At 37.2% G+C, this 15,491-nt stretch overlaps 1 protein-coding gene and 1 long non-coding RNA gene across 2 annotated transcripts; one reads left to right on the forward strand and one right to left on the reverse strand.

Annotated features, from left to right (window-relative positions):
- Positions 1 to 9,671: 9,671 nt before the first annotated feature.
- On the forward strand, positions 9,672 to 12,942 carry LOC113290150. Its single transcript, XM_026539691.1, has 5 exons — positions 9,672 to 10,492; positions 10,596 to 10,676; positions 11,034 to 11,188; positions 11,306 to 12,483; positions 12,714 to 12,942. The coding sequence occupies exons 1-5, from the start codon at positions 9,989 to 9,991 to the stop codon at positions 12,824 to 12,826; spliced, it is 2,031 nt and encodes a 676-aa protein (XP_026395476.1). The 5' UTR covers positions 9,672 to 9,988; the 3' UTR covers positions 12,827 to 12,942.
- A 306-nt stretch (positions 12,943 to 13,248) lies between these two features.
- On the reverse strand, positions 13,249 to 14,590 carry LOC113286443. The gene is made up of 3 exons (XR_003329301.1): positions 14,563 to 14,590; positions 14,281 to 14,478; positions 13,249 to 13,743 (listed from the first exon to the last, which is right to left on the reverse strand). It is a non-coding gene; the product is annotated as an uncharacterized LOC113286443 (long non-coding RNA).
- Positions 14,591 to 15,491: the final 901 nt, after the last annotated feature.

Consider the following 15,491-nt stretch of genomic DNA (forward strand, 5'->3'; position numbering starts at 1 on the left):
TACAATAACCCAAGAAAGTGAACAAGAATAACATGCCCTTATCTAGTTTCCTGATTAAGATATTTATATCTAATTGTGGTTCAGGTTCAGGTTCTATGAAAGGGTCTAAATAGAATATTTTCATTGGCTGCGTTTCTTCATAGATGGGATCCGAATCAATAGGTCTTAGAGTCTGTAAAAACTCAAATACGAACTTAGAATCACGAAGCAATAACCTAAATAATTGCGGATCCTCTAAGTCAATCAGATATGACTTACAAAGTTGACCACAGTGAGAATTGTGGTCATTCTTAAGCAAATGTGTCGATTCTAATTTTCTAAGGCATTTAGGTTTAGTCTCACAACTTAATAAGTGACACATTTGAAATCTATACATTCCCACAATTGGAAGAAAACTATTTGGTGGGAAAACAAAATCAATCTTGGTATTATTGTCTGGGTTAACCACATCAACCAGAGGATGGGTTTCTAACATTTGAGACTCTTGTTGGATATCATTAGGTTCTGGAAAACGATTATGAAGATAATCTTGTAAGATGGTTGAGGCATTGATTTCAAGTCCCAAGTGAGGGACCTTACTAAGAGTTAAAGCACATGGAGAATGATACTCACCCCCAAACTTAGAGTTTTCGGCGTCTCTAGATAGACTGGTCATAACCTCCCTAATTTCTAGGTCGGCAATTGATTTTTCTAAGTCAGGTTCATCCTCGCTAATCTCTACGAGTTCATCTAAGACTATTGTTTCTAAATTGTTTGACTCGATCTCAAGATAAACTGGTTCCTCTAAACCATCATCGGTTTCGTAAACAGGATATACTACATCGTCTGAAACGGGGTATCTCTAGTCAAATCCTCGTCCTTTTGAATAGGTGAATAATTTTTAAAATTATTAGGATCTGAACCAGAAATAATATAATCATTATAAGGCTCAACGGGGTAACAAATTCCTGATCACTATTCCCACATATTTCAGATTCTTCATCATCACTATCCTCATCATCATGATACAATTTTTGAAATTCAAGAATTCTCAATCTTTGTTCCAAACTACATGGTCTATGTTTATAATATTTCTCATAGATCGTTAGAGGTGATTCCTCAATAAAAGTTGGAGTATCCATATAACGCTGCCCACGCATATATTCACCAAGAGTCATTTCCGAAGACGTCTCTTGATAACGAGAATTTCTAGACATATATTCTCGCAACGTCATCGCAGGTGGCGTCTCCTTAAAAGGATTCATCACCGAAGAAATATAAACTACAGAGGGATTCTATACAATCACAAACAAGGCCTACTCGACTCCACCAAAGCAAACCTAAAGATTTCTAGCAAACAAAAAGCATGATGGCTCCACTTAGATTGTTTCTAGACAAGCTTCTATCTTTCGAAAGGGAATTCGTTGCAATTTGAGCAAACCCCTCTGGAATCAATCCGAGTCAAAGTAAGTTGAATTGAGGCGAGGGAAGCTCAGTGGAGCTTTGATACCCAAGGCCTCACCGCTATCACAAGGCGGCGCAGTCACGCATTCAACTCACAGAAACCATCATGAACTTTGGAGTTTGCTGAGCAACCAATATTTTTCGAACGAGTTTCCTATTAAGCTCGTTACCCTATCGGTCTCGTTCTATTCCAAATTTTAAAGCTTAGGTTCGCGTTCGGTTTCGTTTTCCTAAGGCGGGCAAGAAGAGAACGGTGATGAAATCCGAACCCTTATCTTGTTTAGGCCAGGCCTTGCCCTTTACTAGGAAAATAAAGACAGTTCGGTTCGTCCTCAAACAATTATCACCTTAAGGCAGACAGTAACCCGCTTGCAGGAGATTCGCGGGTGTTTCGATTGGACTTACCTCCCGTACCAGACGGGCGATGAACCGTTGTCGTCGACTCGGGCCACGACTCCTATGCCGTGTGCGAACCCGAGGGGCCGAGACGATATAGTAATCGTCGTCCTTCCCTGCACACAGTTTATATAATTTTTTTTTATTTTTTTTAATAATAATACCCTTCCGTAGGGTTAAAAAAAATAATAATAAAGTCCAAGAGTCCAGTCCAAAGTCCAAATAAAGTAAAGTGCAAAAGAAAAAGAAAAATAACCTAAAAAAAATATAAAAAATCTCTTTTTTTTTTCTCTCTTTTCTATATATAAAACAAAAAAAAATTCCTCTTTCGCTCCTTTCGCTTTAAGCTTTTCCTTCTAAGGTCCTTAGTACTCCACTTCGAACCTGCAAATCAAAGACAAAAAGAAACGTAAAAAGGAAAAAAAAAATAATAAACCTAAAAAAAATTCTACCTAAGCACAGGTCCGCGTCGGCGGCGCCAAAATGATTTAAAATTTTTCGTGTGGTTGTAGTAATAGTGGTAAGGGGTATCGTTCAAACTCGAACTTGTGAAGGTAACTTTTTTGTAGATTTAAATAAATAAAATTATATGCACAATATTAACAAAATATGGGAGAGAATTTTTACTGGGGATCAGGATTCCACCATCCACCAAAATTTATGTGATTCAATAACAATTCTTTCATGCAATTCTAGACAATATAACTCCAATCAAAGGAAATTGTGATTCTAATCATTGCCTAAATTAGATTTTGAAAACATCCATTGTTAATCGCGAGCATGAAGTATCAAAAGCAATTTACTAAGCATACTCCATCAAGAGAAAACACAATTGATTAATAAAAATCATTTACTATATTTATTCGGTGCAATTAATCATAAAAGAGTTGCATAAATAAATTTTACCACATAACTTTTGAAAGAACGGCTTCCTCCGTCACCCCTGGGATTGGATTTAGCTACTCATGATGAAAAACCTCTCAAAATGATTCATTGATGCTCAAAAGTTGTTTACAATCAAGAGAAAATGTAAATATAATCGGGTTTGCAACGCATATAAACGTTACACACTGCTGTTACAAGAGCGACAGAAATGAAAAGCTGTTCCCTGGTTGAATCGACCCACAGCTGAGTGTCGCAGACGCTTGCAAAGAACGACTGCTGATGCAAGTCTGTTCTTCCCGTTCTTCCTCTCTCGCACCAGCAGAAACTTTCTCTCTGTATGTTTTTGTTCTTTGATTCTCTCGACTCCAAACTCTCCCCCAAAACTCTCCAACCCTTCTATGAGTCTCGTAACCTCTTTATATAGCCAACAAGGGATGAAAATATCCCGTCATAACTCTGAATCCTCTCGGTTGAATGCAAGAATATTTTCTCTTTACTCTCACAGGAATCACCGAGATTTCCTTGTATATATTCTAAACATAGAATCCAACGTCGCAGTGAATATATTCTCAAATAACTTCCATATATCCGAACCAATCACCAGAGATATTCCCGGTCCCTGTTGTGAACAAATTCTCGAGAATATCTCCCAGAATATTCACGTATACCCTGTTTAGCTCTCCCGGATTTTCCAGCCACTTCTGGCCCTTCAACTCACCCCTGTTAGCTTCCTATAAGTCCATAGAATAATCCCAAACATTTCCAGCCCTTTAATCTCCTTAAAACTACCCAAACAATTATATCGAAAATCTTCCAGGCGTGAGAACTAGTTTCCCGCCAAATTTTACGTTTCAAATGTTGAAGATGGGTTACCCCCTAACCAGTCCTGGTGTCCCTTTAGCAGCTGCCTGGAAATGGGTCACCCCTTAGTAATTAGGTTACCCCTTATCCAAAATCAAGGGTCTGTATAGCAAGTGTCCTCTGGGGCATTTTCCGCACTTTTTTCGGGGTTCCTCCGGGGCATTTCTGGGGTACTTCCGGTACACTTCTGGGGCGCTTCCGGCACTCTATCAACGGAGGTCCAAACGCCGCATTTTCAGCCAATTTCGCTGCAAATCCTTATTCTTCTAAAAACACCTACAGGGACATAAAAAGCCATAATAAATATAAATTCGAGCACTAATAATATATACAATTGAGATTATATAAGACACATAAATGTGCCTATCATTGGTTAAGTTGTTGTAATTGCTGCAAAAATTCTCATGTCCGTAGGAATTGATCTAAAGGGTTCTTGTGCTGAAATGGGAAAGATAATTGATAACAAAGTAGATTTGTAATGACCTAACCATCTACCAATATTATTATCACTTAGCCACTACGATCATTCGGCGGTATCGAATTTTCAATTGGTTACCGCTGCGGTCATCCAACAATTTAATTATAAAAATAATCAACAACTTATATGATTGATTAGTTTAATTATAACCTCTAACTAGATAATGATTGTGATATTGAGTAACTCCCTTTATACGCAAGTCCTTTTTTCACATCACATGAACCTTGTACCCCTTATGCACTAATTTAGCGGCATATATAGTTGACCTTACCAAACATACCTGATTAAGTTAAATAACTCTACTTTGAGCCTATAGTCGGACAGGAAAACTCGAAACATATTCAACTCTCAATTTGGTTCTGTCATTATAGAGAGCACTACTATCTTAGCTCTTGAGTTAACTGTTCGAAGAAGAGAACCTGAAATAATAGTTCCAGCAAAACCCAGACAGTATGAATTTAAATATTTGTTGGTCATTGATAAATGATAATATAAAAGGTTTTCATTTTCATACACCTAGTATTAATTTTTATCGAAACAAGAGGGATCATTCCAAGATTAGTACTTGTGAGACAGATGACATAATGAGTGTAATTAACAAAGCACTAGCAAATACATTTGTTTTTTTACTACCCGTTTGCAAGTAGGGTTGGAGAAGCTCTTGGAGGTAAGATACTTGTAGAATACACTGGTCAAGGTTAGAGCTGCACATGATCCGGTACACTCCGATATTTTGTGGGAACCGGTGCTTGTACCTGGAGTTGACCGGTACCTCATTTTGAGGACCGGTACATGTACCTGTACTTGGACTTGTACCTGTACCTGAAAGACCGGTCCGGTTCCACTCTGGTACTGATTTTTTACATGAAACTTTAATACATAAGTAACAAGCTCAGAACTAAAGTCCTAACATACATCTATTGAGCATCAAAAAAACAGTTCTCTACAATCCAACAAATATTATACAATCTTCTCAATCAAGAACTATGTTTTTTTTTTATCAGAAATCAAGAACTATGTTCAACTCAATTAACAGTTCATTGCCTCATCCATCTTAGCAAAACCCCTTCCATCATCTCATATACCTGCAGTTTCAGAACAAACCAACAACATCACCTCATCATCTTCCGACATAACATCACTGCAAACACAAAACTGTTCTCCAATATAGTAGCAACACAATTGCTTGAAGCTCCACCTCCTCTCAGACCCCATACTCAATTAACTCTTTGTAAGATCCTCATGTCTGAGCCGGTGCCCTAATTTTTCAGTTAGGAAATAATCATTTGAACAAAATCAATACCTGATTGAAAATCAACAAGGTCTTATCAACAACAACTACATCATCAATTGATTAAATCTACAGCATATTACCATTAAATCTACCTTGTTCACGATTCAGTAGATCCATCTTCTAATTATCAGTATGCATCCATGAATCAACAGCAACTTCAACTGATTTCCTGTATAATCAAAAACCCATATCAGAAGAAGAAGGAGGAGGAGGAAAGACCGAGAGATTAAGAGAAGTTGTTGTATATACCTAGCATCAACGGTTTGATTCACAGGAAATCAAAGGCTAAGATAATTCGGGAATATTGGTCAGGTACATGCCGGGATTCTTAGCAGAACCGATACTTGTACCAGTATACCACCGGTTCTTAATTCAATTCTCGTTCCCTGTACCGGCTACACCGATTCCGGTACGGTACCGGTTATTTTTTTCGATTATGGTCCGGTACACCGGTTCCGGGCCGGTTCCTATGCAGCCTTAGTCAAGGTGTATATTGTTGTTGAGGATGATGTTGATGCTAGTCTAAATCAATTTGGTGGTGACTTCCTAAAACCTATATTTCTTCTTTGGAAAAACTTCTTTATGCCCCAACGGATTCCGATGATATTCTTCGTTGCCCTTGATTAATCATATATACATGTAAGACAGTTGACAACTTGACATAGTTATTGTTTGATGTAAGCATAACAACTAACTATCATTATGATTTTGGATGGTTATAGGTGACTCGGCTTGTGTAAGGAGGATTCACCGTTGACTTTAGCAATAACTATACTATTTGTGATGCACGAGGTTTACACCAATTTAAGAAAACTCTAGCTGAAATTGCTCGAGGGGAACCGTATCCATCTATTCTTCCATTTTTGGAAATACAATTACTTAATGCTCAAGACCCACCACAAGTCACATTTTCACGTCGAGAATACGATGTTATATCAAATTATATAGAAAAACTTCCATCCCTTGATGACATGGTTCAACATTCTTTCTTCTCTAGCCCTAAAATATTGACAATTTTGAGACAACAAGTACCTCCTCACCTGCAAGCATGCACCACCTTCGACTGCATCACAGTTTGGTTGTGGATATGTACAATTGTAATCGAATATGATTGTAAAGAAGAAGTACATTTAGAAATCATCGTTAAAACACGAAGTAAATTTCACTCACCCTTAGGGGCAGGAGTTTATGGGAACGCAGTTGTTTATCCTATTGTGGTAACAATAACAGATAAGTTGATTGATTGTCCCTTGAGTTTTGCGTTAGAGGTGGTGACGAAGCAAAGGATGCATTGAATTAAAAGTACATTAGATCAATAGCGGATCTAGTGTCACTGAAAGGGCGACCTATCATTTCTGCGGTGGGGACTAATTTTGTGTCATATTTGACACATATGTGAATGCTGATGACGTTGATGTTGGGTGTGGAGAAATAATGTATTGAGGGCAAGCCGTAAGCAATAATCCAACTTTAATTGCACGTTCGGATATTAGAAGCAAAATCAGAAATAAAAATTATAAGTAAAACTATTTTGCTTCACAAAAAATTACACATTCAACTTTTAGAAATCGTTTTGAAACTCTCTACCAAAACTGACTTCTTGGTAGAAGTTATTTCCATCCAGACGCGTTATAAATCGTAGGAATTACCAATAGGTACCATTATAGTGTTCTTAGTTAGTGGCAGGTCCACCCATTAAAGCCCAGTAATCAGAGGTCCATAATTAAAAGAAAACATGAAAATTGACCAAATTTTTTTAGCCCAGGTCCTGCACACGTGCGAGATCAGGTATATGTAATATGAAAATACCACAAATAACCTTTCCTATTTAATATGTTAAAAGCATGAGAAATATTTTTCACATTTCATATTCATTTTCTTCTTCTCTTTCCTCTCACCATTGTTGCAGATGAAGATTTGTTTTTGTTCTTTCTCGTTTCTACCGAATCAGATGATGAAGATTTTCCATTGTAATGTTTCTTTTAAGGTTTTGGCGATCTAATCATTGTTGTGCTTGATTATGTTTTCGATCTCCATGGTTGATTTGTCGACTATATATTAGATCTAGATGAATAATCACATTTTTTGTTCATTTCGTTGCTAGATTCGATTATGCCACTTCCATTTTAGATGTTTTAGACGTGTTTCAGTTCTTTTTTGTATATGAATCAACAGTACGTATATCCCGTACTGATAGAAACTTAGTTTATTTTTGAGAAGAAGAAGAAGAAGAAGATGCATCGTTATGATTTACGACGAGAAAATTGTTTGTGTTTCCAGGTATGTATATTAACAATGATTTTCGGTTTCCATTCTATTTTTTTCATAGATTCGTTACTAGTTTTTCACATGCAGCTGAAGTTTAGATTATGAATCAGCAGTACATATATGATGTACTGAAAAATTATGCTTTAATTTTGTTATTTATGTAGTTTTTGATATTTTTCTTCTTCGATCTAGAAGTATATATATGGAATATTGAAAAAAAAGTGTTTCGATTATGGTTTTTAGAGATTCATTACTTGGTTTTGACATGCAACTGATTTTAGTTTCATTTTGGTTGTTTTTGATATGCTTTTAAGTTGTTTTTGTGTATTAATCATCGGTACGTATATGATATACTGGTGGATTTTGATGGAACAAGTTCAGATCTAAATAAACAATCATGTTTTGTGTTTATTTCATTAGTAGATCTGATACTTTTATGGTTTGTTTTTCAGTTTTCTTTTGTTATTATCAATTGTTGATAAACACCACTGTCCAGAGTTCGTCCTAAATTTTATACTTCTCTTGCTGTTTTAAAAGTTTGTGGGGATATAGTTGATGAAAATAATGTACACAGTTGGGTTTTGCTTAGATTTGTTTATAGACCTTCTTTGATTCATATGTGTAGTATTTGAATTTTATGTTTGTTAGTGATGTTGTGAAGTGTTTGATGAATAAGTGTTCTTGAAATGCATTAGAAACGTTGGGTATCTTTAGAGAGATGAGAATTAAAGGAGTTAAATTGGAATTGCATGACTGTATCTTACTCATTGCTGGTGCTCCACTTGGTGAAGAATTGAAGGGGATTTTGATTCATGTGTATGTGCTCTTCCTCTTATGTGGTCTTCCTCTTTTCTGTATTTCCTTTTAAGATTCATGATACAATTTGTATCTTATCTATCACGGACAGGTGAAGGTGGGAACCCGTTCTGCGTTACTCAACTTTGGATCACCGGTGGATGCATCTCAGCTATATAAATTACTCCATGCCCTTTATCCACATCCTCATTAGAAGAAAAATTAGCAGGCAGAGGTGCACCTGGAACATGTATGTTGCTCGGATTTTGTTGCTTTTGTCATACATACCAAAATAAATAGAATAGTATCTTGGTGCATCTTCTCGATGTTGTTTACTGCTCTGGAACTGTTATCCTCAACTGGATAGATAGACCTCACCCTGTGTAGTTTCTTAAATGCCAAATGGCCTAATGTAGGCTCATGGGCATGCGGATAAGTAAAAGGTTAGCCTAATATTTACAGTTAGATAATGTGATTTTGTTAACTGATATTATTTTTTGAAAGCTTTATCGTTCTCCCAAAATCATGTAGATCTCTGAGGCAGAACAATTCTTTTTTCTACCACAAGTTTCCTGACTACCTGCTGATGTGCGATATTGCTGTCTCACTGGAATACCCATTTCTTGCTTCATGCTACAAACAGACACCACCTGATACACAACTTTTTTTTTCACCCTTAGTCACTATGTGGAAATGATAATCTATAGAGTCACAAGACTCATAAATTGTTATTATCAATTGTTTTTCAGTTTTCTTCTGTGTATTACCTATCAGTACATATATGACGTTTTCTAATTTATTTATCATTGATTCTTACAGATTTGTACTCTACCTGAAAGCAGTGCAGCAAATATGTACTCGAATTTGTAAGCATTCAGATATATAATCGGATTTGTAAGCAGTACGACAGATATGTCCTCAGATTCTAAGCAGTGCGACAGATATGTACTCAAATTTGTAAGCAGTGTAGCAAATATGTACTCGAATTTTTAAGCAGTGTACCAGATATGTACTCAAATTTGTAAGCAGTGTAGACACACACGTTTGGTAGTAATGGGCATTATGGACATTTCCATGTTTTAATTAATTTTGGACCTCCGGATAAAAAGAAAATCCGGTTGGACCCTACTATAAATAAGTATATGGGCCTAGGACCAAACAAGAAATTTTCCAATCGTAGGAATTAGGATGTCAAGTTGTTATATGTCCCAAAAGCACAACAAAGGAGACAAAGGTAATCTAGTACCAGTTTGTTTGCCGACTCCCCAACTGTTTCCCTTCTCTTCCTTTTCTCTCGAGCCCTCGAACCCTCACTACCAGCAGAGAAGAACCCTAAGATCTTAAATTAAAGCCCACTACATCTTAATCGAGCCCTAAGATTTCAGCTTCGCGAAGAATTGTATTTTGCTAATTGTTCAGTTCAGAAATGAATATTTTGCCATGCTGAGATGGCGGCAGTCGCGCATTCTGTAAACCCTAAACTGTAAAACAGAACTCTCTTCTCAGTTCTCTTCCTCTTTTTCTATTTTTGGCTGAGAGAATTTATCAAACACTTCTTGAACCAGAAAATGGTGTTCTTTGATTTCAATGTTCCATATCTAGAACCAGAAAAAACGGACAGTAATGGAAAGAAAAACACAAGATTGAAAATAGCTGTGAAAGCAATGGAATTAGGTTACAGCGGAGTAGCTTATAATAGATGTATGAAAGGAGTTATGTCCGATAATGATCGTTGTACAATTTATCTATTCCCACTTTCTTCATTGCTAAAAGTTTCTCCAACTCTATCTGATTCCGTTAAATTTCATAGAGAACTATTGAAGGTTCCATTGAATACTCCTTTCCGTCAGTATACTAGGTTAACAGTTACAGTTGAGAATATTGTTCAAGCTGGTGTTTTGAATTCAGGAAATCCTGTTTTGAAAACTTATGATTTGGTTGCTGTTAAGCCTTTGAATCAGACTGTATTTGATCACGTCTGTAGAGTTTCTGAGGTGGATTTAATTGCTATTGATTTTTCTGAGAGGTTACCTTTTCGACTGAAGCTTCCCATGGTTAAAGCTGCAATTGAGGTGCATTCTTTGACCTTTTTTTCTTTCATTGAGTTAGGGTCTAATTCATCTTATTTTGAAGCATGGGCTAAGATTTTGTATGGTGTTGTTTATTATTATGCAGCGAGGGATATACTTCGAAATAACGTATTCACATCTTATCTCTGATATTCAAGCAAGGAGGCAAATTGTTACAAATGCTAAGGTGAGAATTTCATAGTTGAAAATTGAAAATTTGATTGCTCAAATAGAAACTGTTAAGAGAATTATTACACACATTACCACATAAATAAATCTGTAACATATTGTAGTTGGACAAATTCTGTATAACTTGAGTTTCATGTGGAGATTTACACGATTGTGTCCCAACTCCTGATATTGGGTTGGTAATTATCAAAGTGCAACTGTATTGAGTTTCACGTTAATTTTGCTTAAGTCGGTAGTACGTACTACGTAGTAGAACCTCAAACTTTGGTTATCACCTTTTCTGTCTGTGATATTTGATTTTAACGAATCATGAAATCTTTTTCTAAGTATACATATATATGACCATGATTTCCAGCTATTAGTGGATTGGACACGAGGGAAAAATATCATTTTTACAAGTGGTGCGTCCTCTGTTAATGAACTTAGAGGACCTTATGATGTGGCAAATTTGTCCTCTTTGCTTGGCCTCTCTATGGAGCGTGCAAAAGCTGCGACTTCAAAGAATTGCAGGTCTGTTAACTTAAAAACAAGTCACCATTGATTTTAATTTGTCAATTTATTAACTTATGACAAAAGGTACCTTTTGGTGGTTCAACATGGTTAACAGTCCACTCTTATGTGTGTCAGGGCTTTAATAGCTCGAGCACTTAGGAAAAAACAGTTCTACAAAGGAGCCATTAGAGTCGAAAAAATTCCATCTTGTCAACGAGTAGATGCAAAGGAGCCTTGGTTTCCTGACTGCAATAACTGGGATGAAATCTCCAGCGGCGAAGGAGATATTCAGTTGGATGATATTGCAAAGTTTTTCGCTGCCTCTAGTAAAGTTCCAAAAACTTCCAAGGCAATTGATTTTGTGTCAGTTATCAAAGACTTGCCATCTCATGGTATGAGATTTAATGACTGGTTGCCTGCTGGTGGAAACAAGTCACAACTGCAGGAAGATACACCTATTTCAGATGCCAAGTCTTACGAATCTCCTGACATGGACAAAATCTCCAAACATCCAGATGGACCCGAGGTAGTTCCCTTTTCACATCCAAAGTCGCTATTTAGTACTTGTGTAGAGCACCAAACCCCCAGTACTCATATTTTGTCTACTGATGGAACACAAGGTGAAACTACTTCCATATTTTGTGAAGAACCTGTGAGTTTGGATAAGGTTTATGAAGTTCCGGATGCTGCTGAAATAGTACCACATGATACGCCATCACAGGATTGTATCTCTATTATTGACGTGGACCTTATGTTACCTGATAATGTTGTTTCTGGCCTCTCTTCTGTGGGGGTAAGTGGAACTTCTTTCTCATGCCAAGCGAACCCAGTGGGACCAGTTAGTGTAGGGTCAACTTTAACACCAGAGGATCATGTGCATACTACCATTGTAGATGATTTGGTGTTCCCAATGGAAACTGCCCCCGGCCTGTCCACTTCTAAGGAATCTGATAGTCTTCCTCAGATTGGAAATTCTGAGATACTAAACAGCTCTGATGATGCTACGGGTGCACATGCTGTGAACATGGAGAAAATTATATCAGAAACAGGAGAAGGGAAGCAAATAGATTTAGTTGCAGCTGGATGTGATATGCCTATTGTCCTAGGGGAACTGGAAGAAATACAGAACAGTTGTGATGCTAAAGTTCTACTTGCAGATGACAAGCCCGTGGAATGTCACACTAATATGCAAGTGGACGCAGCTTTGTTTGCAGATGAAGTTTCACAAAAGAACTCTTTTGTTGAGATGGAAAGGCATGCACAAGAAGGGGTTATTGAAATGAGTAGTAGGGCACGTGATGAATCCACATCCGGTACGTAACCAGCATACATCAATATATTCTTTCTTTTCTAGTGGAATTCTTTTGTTTTAAAGGCATCAACTAAGTTTAGGGTATACACTGCACCTAATAACACAGTCATGGGTGCGGACAGCTTTGGTCTCTCATACCTTCCCTACTCCAATAACGAGTATCTACAGTTAGTTTTGTTGTTCCTTTAGTTGTTTCTAATGTATTCTTGGTTTTGATGTTTTTTTCTTCAGGAGAAGGCAGAGTTAGGCGTCCAGCTTTCCCATTTCCTCTCCATCGCCTCTGGAGGCCTATAGTTTTCAAAAAAAAATCTAAGAAATCAAGAAACAGGAGTAAAAGGTTGTAAACTTTCTCCTTAGTCACTATTACAATTTTGATAGTCATGTAAATAGTTGAGAATGCGACTGCAATTACCTTTTTTTTTCCCTTTTCTTTCCTATTATTATATTCAGTGTTCCAAAAGAGTATTGACTAGAGTCCTATTCTAATTTCTAAACCATTAAGACATGAAATGGCAGTGTCATTGCTGCAGACTGCAGAGGCCAGCCACTGTAATGGATTGTTTATCCAGCTTTGGTGTGCCAATTTTTAATAGTAGTAGACACCGTAAAGACTTTCATGATATTCAAGCTAGTCCCATTTTTGGCAGGATACTTTCATCTGTATCATATCAATCATTATTGATAAGAATTCAGTTGATTGACTGATACTTTTACTTATCTAAAACAGTGATGAAGAGACATGAAGTGCTTGAAAGATGAATAAAAAGATAATCATTCCAGGAATTATGCACAAAGGGCAGTTCTTCTCTCTTTATTAATCAAAAGACACAGCAAACCTCCGCCACTCCACTCATCACCAGCTTTATTTTCTGCGTAACTGAACACGACAACCCACAACCAAAACCAATCACAATTTTTTCACAAAAAGGTAAAACAACAATAACAAGAAACTAAAATAATGGCTGCTCCATTCTGCTAAAAAGAGAAGCAGATTCGAACAGCAAACAAACACAGATCAGTTATAGAGGGTGGGGTTACTGAGAGAGGGAAAGAGCTTCTCTTTATTCTATTCAAGATAATCTGTGTCTTCTTCCACTTCGAGCCTGCATGCTCTTCTTCCTTAGCCAGTACCGATAGAGTACTCCAATGATGAACCCATTTGAAGCTAATACGGCTATGAAAATCACAGAAGTTACACGCATTCTGTTTCCCTTGGAGTCGCCATTATCTGAGCTGAGAGTATGATTCCGAGCTACAACATCTGCAGTTAAACTGGCAACTGAGAGCAAGTAGATAGTGCACCATATATATAATACATTTCTCATTTTATGTGTTGACAGTGAAACAAGGAAAGCATTGAAATAGCAGAATCAATATGAGAGTCTTTATTTTCTTTTCCTAAAACCCCTCCAAGTGAGATTTGAATCCCGGGCGTCTTGGCACATCCATCAAGTGCCTGACCAACTCAATTGTTGGACTCTTGAAAGACAAGATGAATACATTCTAACACGCCATTCACCTGATGAAGGCGTAACAATCAACAATTTTGCCTATCACATCATCGACCCAACTACGGGAGACAACAGTCTTGCTAAAGTTTCAATCGACCATTTGAACCTAAGTAACTACATTTCATACAGTTGGTCATCTCATGAGAAATCAAGGAACAAAAGAACAACTTCTTTATAAATGGTGAAATCAAAATGAACCACGTCGATAGGCTTGCTATTACGAAGTAGTACAACTAGATGCATATGTAACTCTTAACAAAATTTAAAGATTTATAAAAGGCACTTACCGGTTCCATGAGGAACACATTCAGGACAATAAAATGTAGCCTGACTTCCTTATCCTTCAACCTTACATACACTCCGTCAGGAGCCTTAAAATCAGATGGACAAAACTCCCACTCATCAAATACACCATCTGACATGATAATATTCTTCTCATAGAAACCACAACGCTTACATTTCTTATTAAGAAACTCTGTCATTGGCTGTACATTAGAAATTTGACAAGCATATTAGGATCCAAACAACTTCAGTTAAACTCGCATTCATATATACAGGTGAACACAAACCTGCCAAGACTCTTCATCCTTAAAAGTGTACAGGAAGTTTAATTATGAAAACCCAATAATAATTGTTGTTATTACCTGAAGGAAAGAAGAGCAGAATCAAACTAAGTAGAAGAAGCGAAGTAATGGAGCCAGTTACTGAATCCAGTCGGATACGAATCATTTCTCTCTCCTTCCGAATTTAATTTTCCGTTAATATCGGAACGTCAAAAATCACTCTCTCTCCCCAGCTTTTCTAGTCTACCTTCGAGTGATCGAAGTAGTCAACTAGTCAACAACGATGACCAGATGTAGGTACGTATAGTGTTACAAGCATAGGTTTATTTTGGGGCACCCAAATGTACCGAACATCTGTAGCGGGGGAGCAGTATCAGCAGCTGGGATAGCAAAAGATGAAGATATTGGATATTTTCAAGGTTTGCCGCTACGCAGAGTTATACGGTGATCGACCTGACCGGTCAGGTCGTGGGGGTCTAGGGGGCAACGCCCCCTAGCAGAGTCCGATACAACGTCTCGTGAATTTTTTTTCTGGTTTTACTTTGTAAAACCTAGAAGTTTCCATTCAAATTGAACAGACGCGTCTCTTCCCATAAGCCACCATTAATGGCTTTTGGAAGCGTTTATTGGTGATGAAACGACACTACCAACAGGCATGAATATCACTATAAGTAGCGAAGATGTTCGACCATTCCAACACATGAAAAACAATCTGTTTTCTTCTTCTCTAAAAATCATCATCAGAACCTTATACAGTGTGATTCTTGGTCGGGTCAAGGAAGTACAATCCTTGAATTCGATTACGGTATTAGGGCTTCATTGAATCCTGAAGGCATAATTCGAGAGACCGTTTGTACTCTCCAAATTTATTGGGAAAGGTCGAATTATTGTCTAAAAGAATCGAAAGAGCCTTGAAGTCAGGGGTACACCATTTT

This window comes from Papaver somniferum, chromosome 6 (genome assembly GCF_003573695.1).
Source record: "Papaver somniferum cultivar HN1 chromosome 6, ASM357369v1, whole genome shotgun sequence".
Classification (NCBI taxonomy): domain Eukaryota; kingdom Viridiplantae; phylum Streptophyta; class Magnoliopsida; order Ranunculales; family Papaveraceae; genus Papaver; species Papaver somniferum.